The 25,090-nt window shown below is 41.2% G+C and overlaps 1 protein-coding gene across 8 annotated transcripts in view; it reads right to left on the bottom strand.

Annotated features, from left to right (window-relative positions):
• Window positions 1–24,470, bottom strand: part of nfixb (nuclear factor I/Xb) — a 197,180-nt gene extending 172,710 nt beyond the window's left edge. Inside the window, exons 1-2 of one of the 8 annotated variants that reach the window (XM_015034116.1) lie at window positions 23,637–24,470; window positions 10,970–11,053 (exon numbers count right to left, since the gene is read on the bottom strand). In XM_015034116.1, the coding sequence (XP_014889602.1) occupies window positions 10,970–11,053; window positions 23,637–23,639 (87 nt within the window). In that variant the 5' untranslated portion in view covers window positions 23,640–24,470. Of the gene's footprint in view, window positions 1–2,837; window positions 3,026–10,969; window positions 11,054–23,636 lie in introns of those variants that run through there. The other 7 variants (XM_015034119.1, XM_015034122.1, XM_015034129.1 and 4 more) reach the window with 7 other exon arrangements.
• Between the last annotated feature and the right edge of the window lie 620 nt (window positions 24,471–25,090).

Genomic DNA, 25,090 nt, shown 5'->3' with positions numbered 1-25,090 from the left:
ATTTGTCTAAGTAGTTTTTAAAAGCCAGAGTTTGATCTATCACAATTTGGGTATTCTCTGCAGAGCTGCGAAGAATTTCTATATGGCTGTTCTTTTTCTGATTTAGATCTGGACATAAAAAAGAAAGCCCTTCAACTTTCTTTTTTTAAAGACAAAATATGAAACCCCTTCCATGCCCAGTCAGTGACATTTCTGAAGGTTCTGTGCAACATGTGTGCTAGATTAGTCCTTATGTGAATCTGCTGCCAATTAATTTTAATTAAGGGGAATTTATGTTGCTGAAAAGAGCTTTTGTTTGGCCGTGGCAAGTTTTAAATCAGATAAAGTCTTGTTTAAAAGGCCTATTTAGAACAGACAGACACTCCAAAAGCCATATTTTAAAAGTAAACAACCTCAGAGCAAATCATAAGCCATAATAAAAGACAACACGAAGGCTCCGTGGAAGCTTCTATTTTCTTTCCACTGCCATCGACGCTTCACCCCTTTTGGACTCTTAAAGTCAGCACATTACGCGGCCTTTTAACAGCTTCTTCAATAAAGGGAAGAATTAAAGTGGAAACAATCAGAAAGAGGACGAACATTATGATCGCAGCGCCGCGAGTGTTCTCAAATGAAAACCAGACGGCGACTCGCACCCGCACGAGAGGAGCCGAGGAGTTGAGGAACAGCGGCGGCGGCGGGGACCCCCTCGCCCGAGTCGAGTTGTCGCGGAGACGGGGAGGAAAAGCTCCTTTTTTTTTTTTTTTTTTTAATAAAGCCACCGTAAAAGGCTGGGGATGAATTACGGCGTCAAACAGAGGGCCCTGGCGGTTCGCTGTCAGGAGAAGCCAACTGGGGATAAACAAGTCGGCTTTATTGGAAGAAGACCTGCAGCAGCTGCAGAACACGAGAAGGCCACAGTAAAAGCAGCGAGATCTTTAAAATCGTGAGGAGGGTAAAGTTTAGGGGCCTGGAATTTACACTGACAAAGCAAACTGTAAGACATTTTGCTCAAATAATCTCTATAATGATTTCCATGCGCTTCGTTTGGCTGGTTGTTTTTACCAAGGTTAAAGAGGTAATCATGACCAACTAACTGCCTGAATAAAATTAGTTACTAAGAGCATTAAGCTTATAAGCTAAAAAGAAACTAAAAATAAGTTTGTAATTAGGGTATAAAACAGTGTTGAACTTATAATAAACTTACAAAGTGGCAGGTGAACAGCTTCCCTGACAACCGCAGGTAAGATCATTGGGGTGAATGCCTCAAGGTTAAAAAGGTTGTTAGCAGGTTTAACTGTAGCATTAATGCTGCTGGTAAACTAGTTAAATGCTCAAAGGAACACAGAAACATTGTCAACCATAGTTATATTACATTACTTTTTTCAGTTCATCTATTTATTCATGACACAACCCAAAGATAAAAGATAAGAATTAAAGTTCTTTGCTCCAAAAGGGAATCGCTAAACTGACATCTTCAGTTAAATTTGAATTTAAATGCTAAACCAGCATTTAACCTTACCTTTAAAAATATTTTTATATATTTGATTTAAAACTAATTATTTTTTGGCTAATATTTAATATCCTCCAATGTTCATCTTTTGTGCAGTGTTCTAAAGAAAAACAGAAGAAAGCACAAATAATTTAACAAGATTTAGAGTGGAAGCTTGACTAAAATAGCCCTACGGTCACTTTGTCTCACCCTGAAAATTCCTGATATTTAAAAAAAAAAAAAAAAAAAAACTTTTGCGGATAAATCAGACACTGGTTCAAAACAAAGAACTATTATTCCTGAAAATGAGACGAGATACAAAAGACAGTAAGAAGGCAAAAATGTTAATCTGGCAATTGCTGCAACTCAGATGGATCCTAGTATTAAAAATAACTGGGGGGAAAAAAAGCAACAACCGACAACAGTCACAAAAAATCGACCACATATCTTACATTTGACTGTTTTATTTCTAAATAAGGCAACATGGGGATTAAAAATGAAAGGCGTGGAACGTGAGGGCCATATCTTAAGCTTAGGCAAAAATATGAAAAGCAGGTAATATTAGATCTTTAACTTAAAAAAATGTGTATGAAATTTTTTTTTAAAAGAATCCCACAGTCACTGAATGGTAATCTGACGTCAAGGTGCCTTCTTGTAGTTAACGTGTAACTCTGCAAGTGTGCACGTGTTGCATTCAAGTGTAAGCACTTGGAAAACTGAGCACTGCAGCAGATAAGGGAAAAAAAACACAATCGCAAGGGACCGTTTATTATTACACACGCACACACACATGCACACACAAGTTCCTCAGTCTCACGGTCAACATCCCAGTCTCAGAAGAAAGTGCCCCACGCACGGAGCACGGTGGGCCGGGTCGGGCCGGGCGTTGTGCGTCCCGCTACCCCGCGCTCACGCTCCTCTCACCGGTCAAAATCTAGACCCGCCTCGACGCCTGGGGAAAAAAATAAATAACTCGACTGCAATTTTTTTCTCTACGTTCTCTCCTGCCTTTCCTTCCTTATTCGGACTTATCTTCTTCAATCATTAATACTGTTTTTAAAATATGAAGCACGCATAAGAAGAAGAAGCGCCATTTTCTTCTTTAAAGAAAAAGAAAAAGCCCTGCGGTGCTCAGGAAAGTTTCCTGCGGCATGGAAGCGCGACGAGCCGGGACGGAGAGCCGCGGCGAAGTTTCGGAGTGAGTCAGACAACAGAAACAAGCTCTGACAAAACTAACAGACGTGTGGAAAATAATAGACAGAGGCAGCGCTTTTAAAACGCATACACACACACGCATACACACACACACGCACTGAGAGAGAGCATAGTAGGTCCCCAAACAATGAAATAAGAGAAGCGAGTTTACCTGTGTTAAGCAGTACGGAGAGTACATGGTTATTTTTAGCGGGAAGGATTGGAGAGCTTATTTAAGTTGGATGGAAGCTCGGTATATAGTGCTGCATGGCAGTCGCTCGCCGTCCTGTTTCTCTCACTCCATGCTGCTGCTGCTGCTGCTGCAGCTTACAGTAACCCCGCCTAGAAAGTGAAAGCTTGCACAAACTTTTCAGGGAAAAAACTTTGCCTCCCTCCCCTCTGCTCTCCTCTCCTCTTTCCTTTTAGCAGGACTTTTAACCGCTTTCCTTTGAATTCTCCGGAAAGACGATTCGGTTTTACCAATAGCGCGCTCGCAGATTTCGCGGCAATATATAAGACAGAGTGTAAATCCAAGCTTTACTTATTTATTTTTAAAAATATAATTGTTGTTATTAATTCGTGGTCGGCGCGCGTCGCCCTTCTCAGCAGCGCACGCGCTTCCCTCCTCCGTCTCTTAAAGTTGCGTTTACTGACCCGTGCATTCGGTGTTGCCTTCATGTGATCACGGGGTAAACGAGTCGCTCTGTTCGTCTTTAGTTACTGTTGGAGGTGGGAACAGAGCCGACCTGAGGCTGTACAGAGCCCTTGGCAGAATTAGATTTGAGGGACCCTCCAAACCCTCAATACCACATGCAGTTAAAGGGATACCTCAGATGTTTTGAAAATGAGGTTTTCGTGAAGTTATTACCAACAGTTTCCTCACTTGCATTAGAAAGTTGTGACATCCCACTGAGTTTGTAGAAAATTAAAGACAAGCTGACAGCTAATGAACTATTTAAAACTATCTAAAATATGCAGGTCAGCTCACAAATTCGTACCCCTATTTTGTTCGTACACTTTGCCATTTTATCCATTTCCACTTGAACACAAGCAATTTCATCCCAATTAACTTTAACCATTCCATTTGAAGTTTATCTTTAGTTTTAGGGTAATATTGTCATGAATTATGAAAATAAATTGTATGGAAAATGCTAAAATCTCACTCAGACTTTGTGTTCCTATGCAACATAATCTTACACTAGGTTATAATTTATTTCGGTTCTCAAACCTCCTGACTATAACCTCTGATCAAATCAAAATGACTCAAACTTTCTGCTGGTAGGTTTTTTTAATTTATTTTGAGCAATTAACTACACTTCTTTGCAGTAAAGTACAAAATATAGAAGATTTTAAAAAAAATAAACATACAAAGCAGCAAAAAATCAAAATAACCAACTTATTTGTTTGGGGGAGGGCGGTTTACAAAAATAATTCTCAAAATGAAGATTGTGGAAGACTTTGTATTTAACTGTAAAGGAAGCGTGATAAAGTCGATTCAAACTTTAATCCTTGAGAACAACACTTAAACACTTAATAAATACTTAAGCCTCTCTCCTTTTAACTCCAGCCCAGGTTGGCACTGAAATAGGAGCAGTTTGTTTGGACTCGCAAGCAAACTTAATAGTTTATGAGTCCGGAATGTCTAAAAGATGTCAGATGGTCTGCTGATCGTAAAAGAAAAAAAGAAAAAAAATCCACAAATGAGGTATGCACTGATCTACTAAGACCAAAATTGGAATAGGTCGATTTTTCCCTGATCTATCCTGACTGTTGATCAGAAAAGTTGCATTATAACTATTTTCAATGTACTTTGATGCACTTTAAGTATTGCATAAAGATAACGCTTAAGGATAAATGTGTAGATGCATATATAAGGAATAATGTAATTTCTTCATTTTCTGTTGTATTCAATAACACCACTTCATTCTAAGAGCCTTTAGTAGACTTTCTGTGTTACAGTTCTTGGAAAAAAAAAAAGAAAAGGAAATGGAATCTAAATCGGATGGTCAAAAGTGTAAATTAGAAATTGGTATCTGTCCGATAAAGAGTTTGATCGGTGCATCTCTACTTTCAGTTAGCACATTTTTCAACGTCTCCTGTGAAATTTAAAGCGTCCTTATGGGCTTTGCGCTGCTCCATCAGGGTTTCCCTTTGTGTATTATCAGCCTGGCGGGCTACCAGGCTTTACTTACCCCCTCCCCCTCAAGCTAAGCATTGTTTTTGCTTTTATTTTTTTAGTTTGCCTTTTTTTAAACTTTAGTTGTTGTTTAGATATTATTAATAATGTCTTCCAACAACACCTAATGATATTTTCAAATTTCCTGACAACGTTGACCATTTTTCAACTCAAAAACTCAGCAATCCGCTGGACGACTGCTCTGGGGCTAAAACCACCGGGCTTAGCACGTTTTCTGGGGGAAGCCCTGGCCATATACTGCTTATGACTTGGGCCGGCTCTGGGGGGGTGGAAAAAAGTTTAAGGCTTGCATTATGAGGACTGGTGCAAACCTCTGAACGTGCTGAGGCTTCTAATTAGACAAAATGACTTTGTTAACGCTTGTTGTGGTCACGGCCAGGTTAGAGCGCTCAGCCTCTGCGATATTCCGTTTCAGATTGTGAGGACGCTCCCTCCAGCCCCCGGTTTACATTGGATTAGGCACTTGAATTCATTCGCAGGCATCTGAATCAATGCGTCTCCTCATCGCGGCATGCAGGGTTAAGTCTGTTTGTTTGCTGAACCCTGGTTGACCCAGTCTGGAAGCTCAGAAACCAGCAGGGCAAGTCCAAGCCAAACAGCGACTGCAGCATTCACTGGAGAAGAAAAGTAGCACACGGCGAGGATGGACGTATAATCACAGTCTCTGAGCTGCAGTGGAGCACCATACACTGGGGTATGTGGGGTTTGTGAAGTAAAACATTTTCTGAATCTGTTTCCGCTGTGAATGAAGGCAGGACCTGAAAATTAAAACTATATGTATTAAAAAAATAAATAAAAATAACACGGAGCTGAAATATTTTGGGTCTGACAATCGGAGTCCCACAGATTTACGAGGGGCCTGCCGCTTGTGCGTTTTCCACCACAAGCCTCTGCCGGCGAAACAAAGAGATCTGGGTTCTGTGTGGCCAATTACAGCATGAGGCCAGAGACGCGAGCCAGAAACGGGTGGAGGAGGCAGATCGGGGGGGGGGGGGGGGGCGGGGGAAAGCAAACACACCCCCCAAAGGGCCCCAACCTCATGTCCTCACCGGTGAGGTTAGAACGCCGGCATTCCTCTGCGAATACGATAAGTTACTAATATGAAAAGCACATGCCCAGTCACCCCCAAAAACACACACACACACACAGATACTTTTTTTTTGGTGTCTTTTCATGCAGGTGCACTGACTTCCTAAGAACTCCCTGTAATTTTTCAGGGGTTTTTTCCTTTGTTTCTCGGCTAACTTTCGCAGCTGTCATCTGAAACGTAAGAGTGCAAAAGGTTAGAGCGCGTCCTCGCAGCCCTCCGCTTGGCTTTACGCATGCAACACACGCAATAACACTCCTCTGCCGCGGCTCCTTAAATGAGCCACACATTTAGTGGTCTGTGTGAGTAAATCTCTCATTAAGTAACACATGGTAGAGCCATATGCTTCGGTTGGTGGGTCTGCTGTGGCTCTGCTTTTTCACACGCTTCGAATATACATATTTACCACTGCTCCAGAGCAGCCAGCCCAGTAACAGCTTCACCCACCAGCTTGGTGCTGCTGTATGGGAAAGTCACATCTGAAGCTTTTTATTTAAGAAAAACAAAAAAACATTTCAGAGAGCCGTCCTCTTCGTACAGTGCCATCTGAAAGCGTTCGGACCTCTTGAACACACAGCACTGTTAACTGAAATGTAAAGGATTTGCAAAAATATGTGACATTTTGTTTAATGTTATATCCAGGGTCGGATTTACAAGGATGTGGCCTGAGCTGGAAACTGTTTTGGGGCCCTGAACACCATGAAAATGATTTTGCTAATGCAGATTACAGTGCATTTATAGGTGGTTTTATACATAATTTGGTATGAACTCATGGTGGCAGGATTAATATACCCCTTGGCCAATAGCTCCATGTTGTTCTTGAAGTAAATTACAAATACTCTAATCAAATACTTGAGAATTGTTTATTTTTATAAAATTCCCCAAAAATTATTACAACTCACCCTGATATGGATTTATGACTAATAAAGAAAGTACAATGTCTGCAAAACATTAATTTATTTAAAAGGAAAAAAATCTGTGAGCGCACCCCCAAGAAGATGGAGCCCTGGGCTAGAGCCCCTGTAAACCCTTTCTAACGTTTCTACAGTATAATTGCTGAAAAAACATGTATTAAAAAAATAAAGAATAAATAAAAAATTGGTGGCACCCACAAAAAAATTGGAGCCCTGTGCTAGTGTAAAACCATTTCATTTAGCCCAGCTGCTAAAGAAAATTCTGCCCATAACATCTTACGCTACCTCAGTATAAATACAGCTAACTCTGCACAGACTAATCCTCATGATGAAGCACTGCAGGGAGAGTAAGATGCTGTACGTTTGCTTTTCCTCAACAGAGCTAAGAGAGCCAGTCTGAGTTTATTGGAAGATAAAAGATTCAGAAGTCAGCTGGTTGCAAGGGATTAAAATAAAGGGGACCCAATACAAATCCATGGTGTACATTTTAGATTTTTAATTGCTAAAAAAAAAAGAAAGAAAAAATGAAATCCTACATCCTTTTTCATGGTTTATGACATAAAGTCCTCTGATGTTGTGGAGTTTTGGTGACAAAATGGGAATGAGTTCAATAGGTGTGAGCACATTTTGTGATACTGTGTAATAAAGAAGCAGTTTTGGTGTGTGAAACAGGTTATTCAAGGTAGCCGACCTAACATTTGCATAAACTGCTCATCCACAAACAGTATCGCGCTGCCGACGCCACACCTGTGTGTTGGGGTGTAGAAGGAGATGGGATAACAGCAGAAAGTGCAGATAAGCCAAAGTGCGGTTGGCTTGTTTGGCTGAGCAGATGTGAGCTCCGCCAGCCCATTGTTTACATACCTCGCACATGCAGGGCTTTTGCTTAAAGTGGTGGCTCTCAACCGAAGGGGAATCCCCGCCTAAGAACTTTTAAATGTAGTTACCAGTGCAGCCGGAGCCTTTAAAGTCCCGTTTTAACAACAAAAAAATTAAAAAGAAGGGACATGTAAGGAAGTATATTTAGAACTGGAGGTGATTAAATGCAATCCAAATTTAAAAGAAAACTAAAATGGCTCTTTTGTGTAACGACGCTGAAAATGTTGGCTAACCGTTAGCTACGAAGCAGCTAACGGACAGCACTGTAAAAAGCAAAGAGGATAAAGCAGTTCAGGAGCACAGCATTTTATAGTTTTTACATGTTTTTTTTTTTTTAATCAGTCTGTTACCTAAAAAAATATAAACGCTTTATGTCTTCCAGTCTTGGTACAAATTTCACACAGGAAAATTAATAGTGTCGCACGGCTTCCAACTTTCATCGTGTGATCAATCATCAGCTTCACTGTAAATATCCATCCAATGAAAACGTGACGACTGTTTAAAGATTACAGAAGTAGAGCTTATACAAATCACTCTGATGTTTCCGTGGCTGGGAATTATTTTTAAAACTAACCAACTGATATGGATCTATGTAAAACAAAGAATAGAGTTAGGAAAAAATTAAATGCTTTTACTTTTTTTTTCTTTTTTTTATTAGAACCTCCTTTTAGATATACTAAACTATCACTTTATGAGGACAATTTTACCAGTATGTCTTCACATTTCTACTCAGCTGCACCTTAAATAAAAAACAAAAACAAAACTAAATTGTTAAAGCCTGGCATATGACAAGCCAGTGGAGGGATTCGTTTAACACAGAAACCACACCATGACTGGACAGGCGTATCTTGGTGGGATCTGACCTGCGGGACGATCTTGATGTTTCTGATCACCTTGAATCCTAAACTTCTTGAAACACTCTTCTGCAGCTAAAAAGGTGCTTTTCTGTACGCTGAAACACACAACGTGGCGCAGCACTCGCCGTTGGTGTTTAACTCAGGGAAACAAAGCGAGCTCAGCCGTAGAAAATGTGACTCAGATCACGATTCCACCAGAGAAATTCTGTACTTCTTTTTTTTTTTTATAGAAACCACTTGCTGTCTTAAACTTTTTAATTCCTTTCACATAACATGGCAAGCTGCACATTAACATTCTAGATTTTTAACCCATAGGGGCAAAGAACCCTGGGCAAAATTGCAAAGGCTCCCCTTTTTTTCCTCTTTCTCTTCCACGCGTGCGCACGTGTGTGTGTGTGTGTGTGTGTGTGTGTGTGTGTGCGTGTGTGTGTGTGTGCGTGTGTGTGGAAATAATAATGGTAATGGTTTGCAGATGAGTGGAGGGAGCTGTGAATGACATTATGATTGTAGTGTAATTACGAAGAGCTCGAAAACAGACGGACAGAGTTCAGAGTAATGACTTGAACACATTTAATACTAGAGGTGTAACGAAACATTCAGTTCACGAGATGAAACGATATGTGATACTACAGGCTCCCGGGGGAACGGGTTTTTTTTTAAAATGTAGGGGGAAATTAAGATTCACTGGTTTTTTTTTGCCTTTCAAAATGTGGAAAGGTTTGTCAAACCACTTCGGTATTTAGTGTAGAATATTTTGGTCCAAGGTTAACTCTCCCATATATTGTGGTTTTAAAATAAAACTTGAACTTCAGGCTCTGAACTATAAAAATAAGCAGCTCTACACATTTTTGACAACAAGCACCAAATATACTGTAACATGCATTAATAAACACAGTGGAAACTCTTTAAGCTTCTAGCACAGATGCTATCTTCCTTATTTCCGCTCTGGGATGTTCAGTCAATCAGCACCAAGGAAAGTAAAAGCAGCTCCTGGATTGGCTGTTTCAAACACCACAGCTAACAGCAGGTCAAGTAGCAGCCTCACAAGCTGGAATTCAAAATTGTCTTCCAAATAACTCAGATATGCTCCAAGAAAAAAAAATTGCAAATAGGCAGAATTTATCTGAATAACTTCGAGTCACATTGAAAAGAAAAATTTGCAAGTGCAAATCAAATAGATCCAGACTAGTTTATGTTTTCTGATGGTGTTAGTAACCTTTCCAGCCCACATTTGTCATGGTAAAGTAAGACTGATTACCAAAAAATAAATAAATAAAAACATAGATGGCTGCATTAAGTTTTTTTTTTTAATTTTAGATTTTCCTCATTTTTAAGACACCACATTTTCATGAAAACTGCAACAAAACAGAGAAGAGAAATGTTCAGAAACACCCGTGTTGATGAAGTAAACGACTAACATTGTTTTCACACCTGATAGTTTGGTAGATTTGGCTTGACTGGGGACCAAAATTGCAACATTTATTACATTTTCAGCTGCTGTGTTAAAGAAATACTGTGAAAAAACAGTTTACCTCCCTCGCCTGTGGTGGCGCTGCACCAAGAACCAGCGAAAAAAACAAGAGCAAACCCTCTGAAGGAGACAATGAGCACAGCTTCCTTCTTCACGAAATGTAAACAAAAATGGAGTGGCCTCAGATTTTAGCAGTTGTAGAATTTCTCTTTTGTTTTTGGCTTAAGACCACGACCCATTTTTCCTCACTAGGCCTAGAAACACACATCTGTTTTAGTTGTATTTACCCAGAATGCCCTGCTCTATGGTCTACTTCCAGCTTTTGGAGCAGTCTCCGGTCTGATTGACATTCGTATACGCATTTGAACCACTCCAGAGTTCACTTCAATCGAACTGAGAGCGCGGGTTGCAGACGGACCATAGTTCACTGTTTTGATCCGTATCAGAATTCGCATTCACACCTTCCCAAATGAACCGGACTTTGTAAGCAACAAACTAGAGTTTGATAAAAGCAATCTAAACAGGGCTGGTGTGAATGCACCCTAAGTGAAGGAGTTCTTAATTTTGTCCTAATAAGAAGCTAAAAAACAAATGTCAACTTAAGCATTGTTAGCACCTAACAGTTAGCCGGCCCCAGCTACTAGCTTGAATTGCAATAGCAATTACATAGCATTTTGCGAGAAAGACCTCATCTTGATAAGAAATATCCTAAGATTTTAATATAGGATCTCGTGCTATGAAATCTCGTTACACCCCTAATTAATACCAAAACAAACATCCACACACACACAAATGCAGAGGTGATAATGGTAATAATTCCATAAATAATGTTAATGGCAATAATAATAATAATAATAATAATAATAATAATAATAATAATAATAATAATAGATGCATACCCTGTATGAATCTGACACTACATAGCACTCAGGCATCCCAGGAGCTCTGGAGGGTTCTTCGTTCAACAGAAAGGACTCCGTTGCCTGAAACATAACACAGCGGTCATTCACTCACTCACAGTGACAAGGCATTTACAATCACGCAACTTAGAAAGACACAGGAAACCTGCTTGCAATGCTGCAGAAACAGATTTTGTAAAAATCCCCCTCATCCCTCTTGACCTGCATAACCCACCCCAACCCCCCCGGCTCCTCCACCCCCGTTCCTCCAAGTCCCATCAGCAGACAATCTATTCATCTTTGCAGTCCAGACGTGTTGCGCAAATAGAGCGCGCTGCCCGGCCGTGCCCGTGTGCAGAGCGGTGCCGTTCCGAGGCCTCGCCCCGCCAGCCGTCAACCTTACTATATAATGAGGAGAAAAGTGTTTCGCTTTGGCACAACTCGCATAATGCTCAGACACAACAGCATTTCCTGCCGCCATGCCATTTCACCTGCCTCGTCACTTTTCTGTTGCTGTGCACTGATTCAGCAAAAAGCATTCACACACAGTCTGATAATGCACAAACTCAGTAGGAAGCCATCTATACAATTCTTTGCTAAATTATTCACACCCTTTTAACCAGTTTTATGCTTATTTTTTACATTACAAGAATGAATATAAACTTTTTTGAATTCTATGTGCCACCCACTTCGGATAGGGTTTACAAGGCCACTGGCCCATGGCCCCAATTTTTGTGGGGGCACCCCACAGATTTTTAGAAAAAAAATCTTCATGAATGAATGGTTTTCAGATTCACTTAATAAGCCCATTATCAAGTGATATGTAATACTATTTCGGGATTTTTATTAAAATAAACAAAAAAAACCCAGCCATATTTGAAAATTATAAAGTTATAGTCATTTTTGGAGCTACTGGCGAAGGGACGTATTAAACCTACCAATCGATTCATAATGAATTATGTATAGAACTACCTATTATTGTAATGTAATTTGCACTAGAAAAAAAACATTCTTTAGTGAAGCCCAGGGGCCCACATGCTTGTATATCCGGCCCTGGCCTGGTCAACACAAAGCAGCACATCACAGTGAAGTGGAAACAAAAAGACACATTATTTGCTGAATTTCTAAATCTGAGAAGTGTGGCATTCATTGGGACTCTTAAAAAAAATTGTTTGAACCAATTGCTTACAAATAGAAGTGGGTAAAAAGAGCCCGCCTGTGAGTAAATAATCGTAGCCAGGTTCTTATAAAAACAAACATCTCCGCCACACCGATTTGAAAAATAATATTGTACACATGCAATCGGTTTTAGAAAAGTTTTCATCCACATGAACCCACACAAACACGCCACTGAGCATTGTTTTAAACATGCCAAACCTGTAGGGGGCAGCGTAGCACAAAGCTAAAACCTATGATAGCCTATGAGTTGCTTCAAAGAACCCATAACTTCCTGTTAGGAATTACACATCTTTAAGAGGTTCATTTTGTGGACAGATATATAGGTTGAACTACTTTTAAACAGTTTATTGGAATATAAAGTGAATTAAACACAAGACAAGAAACACAAGAGTTTTCTCAAATCTCCACTTTGGTTTAAGGGTTCATAAATAATCGTCTTTAGTATAAAACAAGAGTTTTCATGTGGAGGAAAGGCCAAAACGCATAAAAACGTATTTACTTTCCCAGATATCCAGCTACATGTGAACTGTATATAAATATAAATAAAATTATTCTATGAGAATTGTTAGAGAATATTTGTGAACAAAGAGCATCATGAAGACTTGAGGAACACAGCAAACAGTGATGAAAAATGGCCCAAAGTCCAGACCCAAATCCAAACTGAGAACCTGTGGCAAGACTTGAAAACTAAATACAGGCACTCTCCACCCAATCTGACTAAACCTGAGCTAATTTACAAAGTGCAAGTTATTAATACATTGTCATAAACCAACAGGCGTGCTGTGAGAAATAAAATGGCAGATGATCAACTTTACAAATATTCACAACTTGGTGTGCAGCAGGACAGAAGGCAGACCACGCATCTGCCATCATCCAGACGCACCCTGGCCACACTAAGGCCTCTGTGTTGCATAGCTAAAGTGTTTATATCCAGAGTTTGTTCCTATTCAGCGCAGTTCATTTGTATGCTACAGGATGCACCGGCAGAGGCTCTGAATGAGCAACCAGGGCAGTTCTAGAGTCATTTGAAGCAGGCAGGCCAGACAACATGGAAGGGAGGGAAACCTGAAAGCAGGGAAATCTGGGTCAGGGTGGGAGTTCTGCCTGGCTCACAAACCACCAGGTATTAGCTTTGCATCTAAACTGGTACAAAGTGGGAAAATTTAAATCCTTGGAATCGAGTAAAAAAAAAAGAAAGAAAGAAAGAAAAAACTTGTTAGGCTGAGGCTAAAAATCTGCAGGGAAATGAAAATAACTCAATCCGCTGGAGGTGAGAAACTTCATTCGCTAAGTTTTACTCTGCAACTTACCGGAAAGAGGAACACAGGGGGAAGTAATCCTGTTTTCCAGAACTTTCCTAGCGTTACCTTGAGCTGGAGCGAACGTGCACCCCCCCATCCCCCCCCCCCAAAAAAAAAAAAAAAGAAAGAAAAAACGGGAACAAACTTTGCTCGTAGCCGGCAAGAAAAAATGTAAACTTATTGAAACTGGCATGTGCGATAAACAATTCGGAGGGAACTCAAACAGACATTAGCTTGCTTAAGCATTAACATATGCACACAAATACGCTCGCGCGCGGGTGTGACACGGGATTGCCCTTGAACAAATACATGCAGAGAGAGACACATGCATAAACACAGCACTATAATAAGTCCCAGACTTAGGCTAACCGAGCTGCGGCTGGAGACACAAGCTATTCATATCCTTCAGAATGAGAGGTTACAGCTCGAGCCCTTTCCCTTTTACTGTAGCAAAAGGAAGGACATGTGCGCGTGTGATTTCACTCTGAGTTTGTGGCCAAAGGTTTCAGGCAGGCTGATTAGCATAAGAATAACACAGATTTCACGTAGCCCAGAGTTTAGCACGCGCACACACGGTCGGAGAAAGTTAGAAGTGGAGCCGTCCGATAATCTGGGAAAACACCCCCGGCGTCGCAATCGGCCTCAGCGCCCAAACTTTCCGGCGATGTCACGGCTAATACGCAAGGAAACACCGGAGGAAAACCATTTGTCCCACTAAATGGTGCCCATGTCAAGCTCTTCGGGGCTTTCTGTTAAGCTCTTAAAACTACCCAGTCCAGCTGAGGGATATATTTTACTCTGTTGATAATAACAGAGCAGCACAAAATGTGGCACAACGGTAGTCCTCGCCGCCTCATGTTTTCTGGCACGTTTCAGTCATTTGGAGATGAAAAATGACCTGCGCCGGATCGGTGTGGCTAAAACACTCCGGGAAAATGACAGGATAAAACACGGATAACTAGCAGACCGCAACACCGCAGTGTTGTTGGAGGTTGAATATTTCAAAATACTTTATTTCCCCTCTCTGTCATTTTACAATTTACAATTCACAAACTGAGCCTCAAAACAGTATTGGTCCATTTACAGATTTCTCCTATTTTTTGACACAGGTAAATGTTTAAACTACCAAACTAATTGTATTGTTTTTTTTAGACGTGGATTGGATTTAGTAGGAGAAAAATATCTGCCCTCATTAAATTATCAATTAGCTTTGCTGGACTACATAACTTTTGGCTGAATGTTCTCATCCATACACAGAGGCCTGATTACTGCCTGACTCATAGAATAAAGAAATCACCTCACTAGAACCTGTCAACATAATTAAGTAGACAAAAAGATCTCAACCTGTTCCTCCAAGCTACTAAGGTATATGAACAGATGAGAAATTCAACATGTGGAGCCCTCCATGATTTGATTAATAAGATGAACTTTGCAGAGACTTCAGCGGAAAATACATCTTTTGCAGTTATTCTTTCTTTGGTACTTTGAGACTTAATCTATGTTCACATAGCAGGCAAATGTGACCCAAGTCAGATTTTTATGCCCTTATGCGACCCATATTTGACTTTTCCATGGCAATATTGACAGGACGGGCCAATCCAGATTTTTTTTTCCACTATCACTTGGCTCTGACTACACAACCAAACAGATTGCTCTACAGAAATTGTCATCAATGCTGTAAGGGCTGTCACTATTAGTTCTGCTGTCTTTTTATTAGCCTCCTTCATCTTGTCTCAAGATCGGCTACAGTTGCTGAATAACTGTTTACGGAAATAACAGGATCAACTTTAAAAGAGTGCTGAAGTGTGACGTCAGTCTTCTTCTAGGTATTAAAAAAAAATTATTTCAGCAAAATTTGAAATTGACAGAACAAATGTAGCCCTAGTTGTCTAGTCACTGTGATAAATCAGATTATTATTGCTCCTTCAGGACTCCCAGTTGTTTTATCTGTGCACACAAAAATAAATTTTTTGCTAACAAGATCATTTGGATTTGGATAAAAATGATAATGATACCTGAAGGGGTCATCCAATAGTATTTCTAATTAAAATGAGGTGACTGACTCAATAATAGACACTGGTCAGGATTTAAAACTTTGAGGCCTCAGTCTACTAGTTTTCTGCCTGACTTACTTAACTTTCATTTGTCGCTGTGAGCAAAATAAGAAAATTAACTTCTATAATTACATTTCCATTAGCAGATTTATCTCTCTAATCAAGGAAGCTGTACTATCAGTTAGCATTCCTTCCATTGTCAAAATATAGTCACTTCCTTATTCACGAAAAAGGCAGAGGACAATGCAAAATGACGAAGGTGCACCAAGAAGTTTCATGATGAACAGAATCGGTTGATTTTTCAGCTTGACTGGCTCTGACCTTTCATTCAGTATGTCGGAGAAGAGAAGAATAAGCACCAGAAGGATCCATAAAAAATAGCTCCAAAACAAATCACATTGCATGACTTCTAATGTAACTAAATCTAATGTAACTCCACATTTTAAAACTTGATCCAAAGATAAATCAGGACTTAATACAGACTTTGCAAGAGATAAACGCTAACCTCAGAAAACAGGAGAGGTACACCTTACTTTCAACACACGTTGAAACATGTAGCTATTGGCAAGAGCCTTGATGCTTCACAAAACTATTCATAAACATTTTCCCCATTCTGTCACATTCCAACCACAAACGTTTGATTTATTTTATGGGGATTTACATGCTGAAATTTTTGCCGGTTCTTCCTTCCAAAGTAGCCCAAACACAGTCAAAATGGACAGTGAGCATTTTGCAAACACCAATTTTCCAGTCATGCAATGGATTCTCAATTAGATTTATGTGTGGACTTTCACCTGGCAGTTCCAACACTTGAATATGTGATGCCATTTAATTCAAGTTTGTAGGATCAGTGACACGTAAAGTTTAAGGACGCTAGTCTATGAACAATGCAGTTTGAGGCCGCTGACCTAAACTATGCAATTGTAGCTCTGGCTGTGGGTGCAGGGTCAATGTCCTGATAAAAGGTGACAATCTTCTCCAGTCTTAAGTCTTTTGCAGACATGTTTTCTTATAGGATTGCCCTGTATTTAGCTGCATCAATCTTCTGATCAACTCTGATCAGCTTCCTCATCCCTGTGGAAGAAAATTATCCAAATAGAGTCATGATGCCACAGCCACAGATGGTGTGTTCAGAATGATATGCAGCATAGCTTTTCTTCAACACATCATCATTCTTGAATAGTGACCAGATTTGTTGAGTAGACAACCACTAGTTGTCCAGATGACAGATTCTCAAGCCTGTCAACTGGACAGGTTCAAGAATCTGTCCAGAATCTGCTGATCTCTGCAGGACCTCCTGAGGTAGCTTGTGTTTTTCCGTAGCGTTTCCATTTCTGGATCACGGAATAACCACTTCTTGTAATATGCTGAAATCGTGGGTTGTTATTTTGGAGTCTAGACTCCACGACTTGTTGCAATCCACACGATAGAAGTGACCGGAGTCTCTCACACCAGTACTTTTTGAAATCAGGTCTCAGAGTGTGAAGTACTCCACAGGAGCAAAAGTGCACATGCGCAGGACACATGACTGTTGGGTTTATTCTACGTCTGCAGATAACTATAAAACAATGGTGGATAGCATTGTGCTACGTTGTGCTACTTAGCCTGTTCAGTTTAAAATAACTTCTGATAAGGAATACATGTGTCACATTAGCATTTTGCTCATTGGAGTGCTAATGTCCAATGAACGACATTAGCATTCTAAAGCTAATTGGAGCATTGGCTTACTATTTACAATGAGGTAGAAGCTAAGGGTCAAAAGTGCATTAGCATTCAATGACATGCTAAAATAACAGCGCTGACTCAAGGTGTCTTGGTGATGCCGTTTGAACGTGGAACACTTTCCCAAACAACATCCGAAAATACCAGCAGTTTCCAGGCAGCGGTCTCATGTAAACACACCCTAAGAAACCTCTGAAGTCTTCACAGAACAACTGGAAGAGCTCAAGGGCTGTGAAAGCTTCCGAAAGGAGCTGTATTTTAGGACACTGCCACAGAATTTGTTGGGATTCTGCAGGTTGAGGAATCAAATCAAGTTAAAACGAGCTACTTCTCAATAGCTTGAGGCGACCTCAGTAGTGGTTTTGTGAATAAGAACCTGACCTGCACAGCACCTTTTCTCAACAGTGTCTGTTCGGTTTTCCTCCAACAACCAGAAACACAATAAGTCAGATCTGGAGAGGAGGGCTCGGTGCCGAGGGTTGGCTCGCTTTCAAATGGATTAATTGGAACACATATACATAATTCCCGCCTTTCCCTGTCTCGCTTATTGTCTTCTCCGCACCGAAACACAAGGACAGAAACCACCTGGGTCTCCACATTTCTGATCCGTGCAGGAGAGGCGGGTATCTTCACAGTCGCTGATTAATAGCCTTCTCATCACTCCGCCGTACCATCCTAACCATTAGCAGCATCGACACGACCAACGGTTTCTGGAGCATCAGAGGCTTTCCTCCGCCGAGGAAGATAACCGACCCAAGTCCCGTTACATTCAGCCCTTAATTGTATCCTCGTTTTTCACCTGGTAACGAGCTAACAGACCTGTGCAGATGTGGCAGGCACATCAAAGAGTAGGAGGGCTGGGGAGAGGGAGAGGGAAAGGGGGGGAACTTGTTTGTAGAAAAAAAAATGTGCTGCAGAATTTGAAAGGGGAAATTTACGTTGTGTGAGTCCAAGCCAGCGTCACCTCAGGGAGAAATGCTGGAAAAATGTGATATTTTACACCTGCATCTCAGGAGGTGCAGAATATGAGGAGACATGGTGGGAGGGGTGGGGCTGCGGGTGCAGTAATTAGAAGAGTGTGTGTGTGTGTGTGTGTGTGTGTGTGTGTGCTTCGCAAGAATCTGTTTGTGGGTTTTCGGGGCTCGCCACTGGTTGTTTCTTTTTCCAGCATTTGGGTTGGTATGATCCATTCGTTGCTGTGTTATCAAGAATGCTAAACCTGGTTCCGAACACTCGGAAAACAGCTGAAAATGGAACAAATATGCTAATGATTTTTGGGGGGGGGGGTTCCCAGCGATAAATAGCTGGCAAGCTTTATTTAATAAATAATGCTGTTGGCTCTCCTTCCTAATTAAAGCCTAAAAAGAGGAGAGCAAACGGAGGACATGCACGTATTGTTGTGATTTTTCAACCCAGTTTTAAGTAAGAAGACACCAACACCTTCACAAATTAAGTTGACAACGTTAACAGACAGCGGAATGCAGTCAAATGCGCCTTAACCAATTCATTTGAGAAATTAATAACAAAAATGAAGCATAATCAAAAGTAGTATTGGACTGAGTTTGAGCCATATAAAATAAGACTAAATGTTTAATTTACTAAAGTGTAGCACTGCTACAGCACCTGTATTCAAACCAAAATCATTCTGCCAGTCTTTCTGTTTCGTACACATTAAAGCTTTAACAAGATCTCCTGTCTGTAACCTTAAAACGCTGCAGCAGGTCCTGGAGAGATCGCCTGGGTAAGAAATGGGCACATCTCAGGACGCCCTGCAGTTTGCTTATGTGGAGTTCCTTCAACAAACCCACTGTCATCTGGACTAACAGGGCAGCACTGTGAGGATCGTGTCCTTTGATTTCATCAGTGCATTGAATACAATTCACCCTGATTTGCTTTGTCACAAACTCCAGAAACACAGGTAGATGCCTCCACCATCACCTGGATCTATGACAACCTCACAAACAGACCACAGTTTGTGAGGCTGAAGGACTGTGGATCTAATCAAGTGATCAGTAACACAGGAGCACCACAGGAGACTGTACTCTCACCATGACTCGTCATTTCGTACACTTCAGACTTCTAGGACAAAACAGACTCCTGTCATTTACAGAAATACTCAGATGACTGCAGTTGTCAGGTGAATCAGAGATGGACTAGAGGCTGAGTACAGAGATCTGGCGGAGTGCTTTGTGTCACGGTGTGGGAACAATCATGCCATTTTGAATGTAAGCAAAACAAAGAAGGGTTAAATCATAGCCTACTTCCATCATGAGAGGAGAAGTGGAGGTGGTTGACGAATATAAATACCTCAGTGTTCATCAGGACAACAGACTGGACTGGAAACACAACAGGGAAGCCGTTTATAAGAAGGGACAGAGCAGACTGGACTTCCTGAGGAAGCTAAGATCCTTCAAGGTTTGCAGCAAGATGCTGCAGATCCTCTATAAGTCTGCTGCTGAGAGGGTCACCTCTTCTTCCGTCATCTGTTGGGGCAGCAGCATCAGAACCAGGGACATAAAAAGGTTCAACAACCCGATAAAGAAGGCTGGTTCTGTTCTGGGGATGACTGTGGAACCTCTGGAGAATTTTATGTGAAATCAAGACAATTATGGACAATCCTGAGCATCTTCTTCATGACCTGCTACAGCAGAACCTTCTTACCCACAGCTATCAGCGACTTCAACAACTCTTTGAAACAACAACATATGTCATTTTTCCTTTGGGATCAAAAAAGTATTTTTGAATGGAAGTGAATTGATCAGTAAAATATCTGGGCTTGATTTCTTCAAAAAATTAAATTCAAGTGAACAAAACTTCACTGAGTTCTTTCAGATCAAGTCACAAACGAGACAAACAAATTGTGGCTCTTTAAAAGAAAAACCCTCTGAATCCTGTCCAATCCAACAACTGGAGATTACTTTGCAAACTTCATAGGAATTTTGTCACCGTATCAACCTATAAACTTCATCAAGGGTGATTCCTTATGTGACTTCCAAGTGAAATCCAAAAAAAATACCCAGTTGATTATCTCAAAACCAATCAACCTTACAAGGCGGTCTGATCTCACCATCCTGAGATTTGTGCCGTTTGAGCTTATATCAGACTTTCCATCTTTAAGCTACACGCCACATAAGCTATTCCAGCCGGCTTTGGGCCTTATTTATTTTTCCAAGGAGACGTCGGGGCCAGAACAAACAGAACGGCATCATATTCTGTATATACAGTGAGGGATGACATCACAGGCAGCAAAACGGCCAAAACCGAGACACACACGACTGAAAGAACCTCCAGCCTGAGCATCATATGGACCATGGACCACTATACACACACACACACACAAACACACACACACATGTGCACACACACACATACGCACACACACCCACACACACACACTGAATATCACTTTTAAAGAAAACTACAGGATTAGTTATGTATTTTTCCCTTTTATCTTGCATTAAAGGCAAACTCAACATCAGCGCGTCATTTACCTCGATGTTTAAAAGAGAATAAACCAAATCCAAGATCTAATTTATGTACATTTGCGACTTAAAAGATCATAATTACCTCTGATGGTTTACAGAAACCACTTTCTGTTTACCTTGCGGCAATTACAAAGATAACATCTAGAACTTGCTAATGTCTCAGATAATGATCCTGTATGCAAACGCGGGTCGGACCTTTGTCATCACGGGCAAAACGGATTCATCTCGACACTGATTGACAGGCTGCCTCCAGTGCATCTCTGACTAAACCGACGTACAGCTGGAATGTTTTGGCACAACTTTACCACCCAGCATGTCTATAAAAATAATAATAATAATTAAATAACTAAATAAAGAGGAGCTGGAAGTAGGAGAATAACAAGTGGAGATAATCCCATGTGAGGCCTGTCCTGAATTCTGTATCATTTTTAACTGATGAGCTTTCTTGGGCGACTGCCACGCCAAGCGAGGATGCTCATAAACAAATAATTATTCATCCTAATAATCTTCCATATTCATGTGCAAATAAGATCCCTCCCTGGTATCGCAGCGGCTTCAAGGTTGTATGTGGGAGGTTCCTCTAACTACTGCCTGACTCGACTCATTTCATGCCAGGAACGAGTCCGTCTGAGGGTCAAGGATATGTTCTAGCCAGATATGAGAGTTTTGCCTGAGCAGAGTTTTTTTTTTTTTTTTTTTTTTTTTACTAATAAATGGAAAAGCAAAAAGGATGTTCTCTGAATATTTGAATATCTGCTCACAATGTATCCTATAAAACAGAATATTAAGACGAAAAATATTTTATAAAACACCCTTTAAATAGTTTATATTTTGTCACATTCCAACTATAAACTTTAATGTATTATATGTGATAAACCACAGAATGTGGTATTATTTGTCTTTTTTCAGACATTACAAAGGACGCATTATTTTAAAGGGGCAGAACAGGCACATACCACAATCAAGTAATTATGTTACCGTCAGTTGATATATTCTCAATATATCAAATAAAACATAGAATAAATTTTACCTTGTAATTTAACATCATGAAATTGGGCCTCTGTCTCTTTAAAAATTCCTGGTCTTTCTGAAACTCCGCCTTCAGGAAGTCATCAAAGCATCGCACCTGTGTTAACCCTTTAGTAATGTTTTTACCAGCGTTGCACTGAGAAGTAGCTAGCATAACGAGCTCAGCAGGTGCACAGTTCCACCAGGTGTCTGCTAATTGCTGCTGGCTAGTCTGAAGGAGCTGAGAGGGGGAGTTGTTGGCGAGCGGCTTGGAAGCTGCAGCTCCAAGTAGGAGCTTCGCCTTTACGGCGTAGCTAGCTTCAACAAGGCATTTTGCACAGCTGAATGGTTGCCATGGGAGATTACAGGATTTCTCAAACATGCCTGGTAGAATCAAAGAAACACACTTTCTTGAAGAGGGAATAACATTATAACATGACGTAAACCTTTAAAAAAAATTTCAAATAATATCACCCTTTTAAAATATGAATGGAACCCAGTGAACAAACTAGCCTAGTGTAAATGTGTGTTCCTTAAATCAACGTGTGTTAGAGAAAATGAGTGAACAAACAGCAATATGAAGACCAAGAAACACCAGACAGGTAGAATGATGTCTTATGTAGGGTTAGGTTATAAAACTATATCTGCTTTGAACATCTAACAAAACTCTGTTCAGATCGCTGTCGTAAAAATGGGAAGAGACACAATCAGTCGCCTTCCTAAACCACAGGACAATTGTTTAAACCCTTATGGAAGAGTAATAATAATAAGATGACCAACAGAACTTTCTGACCTTCATGCAAAACGCTGTGGAAGAGAACTAACAACAAACATCATCCTGAACACACAATCCCCATAGTGGAACACGGTAATGGCAGAAACAAAGATTTTCTGCAGCATGGACAGGAGAGCCGGTCAGAGTTGATGGGAAGTTTTGGTTGAAAACCTGTTTGATAAAATCATCACCCAAGACCAGGAAGCTCAATTTCCTGGAAGGCAACCAACCTAAAGCATACAGCCATGACTTAGAACAAAGTATATTCATGACTTAGAGTGTCCCAGTCAAAGTCCAGACCTAAATTTGATTAAGAATCTGTTTGCAAGACTGGGAAGTTGATGTTTGTAGGTGCTTTCTATCCAAACTGACTGAACTTAAATGATTTTTAGACCTGCAGCTGTGAGTGCTTATGATTGTTATTGGCGAAATAAAAAAATTAGCAAAGCATTTATTTTCCTTACATTTCACAATTATCCACTACTTTGCCCCAGTTTATGACAGGATTCATAAAACTCATTTTAATGAGTTGATAAAAATAGAAGTTCAGGCTGTGTGCACTTTATTGTGCACGACTCTTAAGTAAGTTTTAGAAATGTATGACAAAAAAATTCAAAATAAAAATCATTATGCCAGGTGCCGGTCTCTGACAGGTAAAAAAAAAAAAAAAGTCCCAAGCGCTGTGCGTAATTACGTGCAAGTCAAACTGGCGCAGGGCAGAATAGCCCATCTTTTATATAAGTTTTCCAAACTAGGGGCCCCCTCACGTAGCACATTGTAACCTAAGCCCATCTTTCCTCACTCTGCATGACACGCAATAGTGCGCTTCATATATATGTATGGCTATAAATAGCGCAAACTGTCTCGCTTGTAGGACTCCTCTATGACAGGAGTCAGGTTCTCAGTGTGGATGAAACAGCTCTGGGTGGGCTGCTTGGACACTGATTTGGGAAAAAGTTTGGAATTTTTTTTTTTTTTTTAATTCAGTTTTGCATGACGATGAGGGTGCTGGGGGTGGAGGGCCAGGGGGAGGGAAGGGGGGGCTTGGCACACAAGAATGATCTGGATTTTTATATTTCAAAATTGTAAAAGTACAATAAAGTGCAGAAAAATGAGCTAATTATTAGTTTACACAGCACGTACCATTGTGGTGAGGGGAAATGTGCCAACACTCTCAAAGAGCCATTTTCCACTTTCCAAAGTTCAGCTTCCAGGAAAAAAGAGAGAAAAAAAGGTGGAAGATAGAAAAGTGCCTGGTTCTTGTTCTGCTGGGCCTAATGCTCGGCCTGCTGCCCGGTAAACATTCTACGGGTCTGCGGGTCAACTTCCCCCCCTCTCGTTACTTATCCGAACCGGCTTTCTTCGTCCGGAGAGTTTCTTTCTGTTCGCTTTCAGCTCCTCTGTTTTCCTATCACATTCCAACTCCCAGCTGAGCGCGATGATCGAACCTCCGTCGGTCCCCCGGCAGCGGAACGCAGCGACCGCCGACCCGGCCGCCGTCACGAGCCCCGAGGCGGTGGAGGCGGACAGTAAGTAGCCTTCTCTCCCTCTCTCTCTCCGCGCTCACTCGATCAGCTGTTGCTCCTGCAGATTCGGAGGCTTTTCTCTCCCTTCATGCATGCACTCAATCCCTCGGCATTTTCCTTTCTTTCCTTTCTTTTTTTTGTGTGTGTGCTGATCTGAAAGCGTGCAGTTCTTCCTCCACCTGTTCCCTCAGAGTCCGCGGGCAGACCGACCTCTCCGTCCCGAAATCATAGACATCGGAGCGGGCTCGCAGCCTGTTTCTAGTCGACGGAGACGTGACCGCGGCGTGTGAGTGACACCGAGCAGCTGAAATCGAGTAAACAAAGTGCAGGAAAGTAAGGGGGGAAAAAACACGGCGCGGCTGCACGCACGCACGCAGGCAGCCAACCAGGGGGAAGGAAAGAGGGAGCGTTGCGGTATGTCCCGCGGCCGCGGCCGGAGAAGCGGAGCGGCGCTGCGCGCGTAGAGGAGAGCAGAGCAGAGGAGGCTGGTGAATTATTAATAACCGCAGCGGTCCGCAGTCTGTCGCGTTCAGTGAGTAAGCAGGGCGGCAGCTGGGGGTTTAGAGGAATTAAATACGGGCTCAGAGTAAACCGTGGACGCAGGGGATTAGAGGCTCTCACCGGCTACAGTGTAGGGGCAGCTCGGGGCCGACGGCAGGGGGGAGAGAGGGAGGGAGCCGCGCGGAGGAGGGGAGACGCAGGTTGTGGGAGAAATGGTTTTCTTTTGCAAACCTGAGCAAACTAACTTGTAACATAAAGAGCCACTGAACTGAGCGGATCAACCCTCTGAGCTGAAACACGCTGATAAAACAAGCTGTTAGAATTTAACCAATAAAACTGCATGGGGGGGGGGGGGGAGGGGTTTTATTTTATTTTGTCGGTTTTGTTCAATAAATTTGGGTGGAAATTTCAAGTTCACAGCTAAAACACGCGAAATTCCAAGTATATGTATTTTTTCTACTCTTTCAACTGAATCAGTAAAATTTTACAGATTTTTAAAATGGAACAGTTTTTTTAATCAAACCTTGATGAAATGTTTATTTTTTAAAATATATTCTTCATTCAACATTT

This window comes from Poecilia latipinna, unplaced genomic scaffold (assembly GCF_001443285.1).
Source record: "Poecilia latipinna isolate Pla-1442-1.1 unplaced genomic scaffold, P_latipinna-1.0 Scaffold288, whole genome shotgun sequence".
NCBI lineage: Eukaryota > Metazoa > Chordata > Actinopteri > Cyprinodontiformes > Poeciliidae > Poecilia > Poecilia latipinna.
Note: the sequence above shows the minus strand (reverse complement) of the source record. Positions and strands in the feature narration are given on the sequence as shown.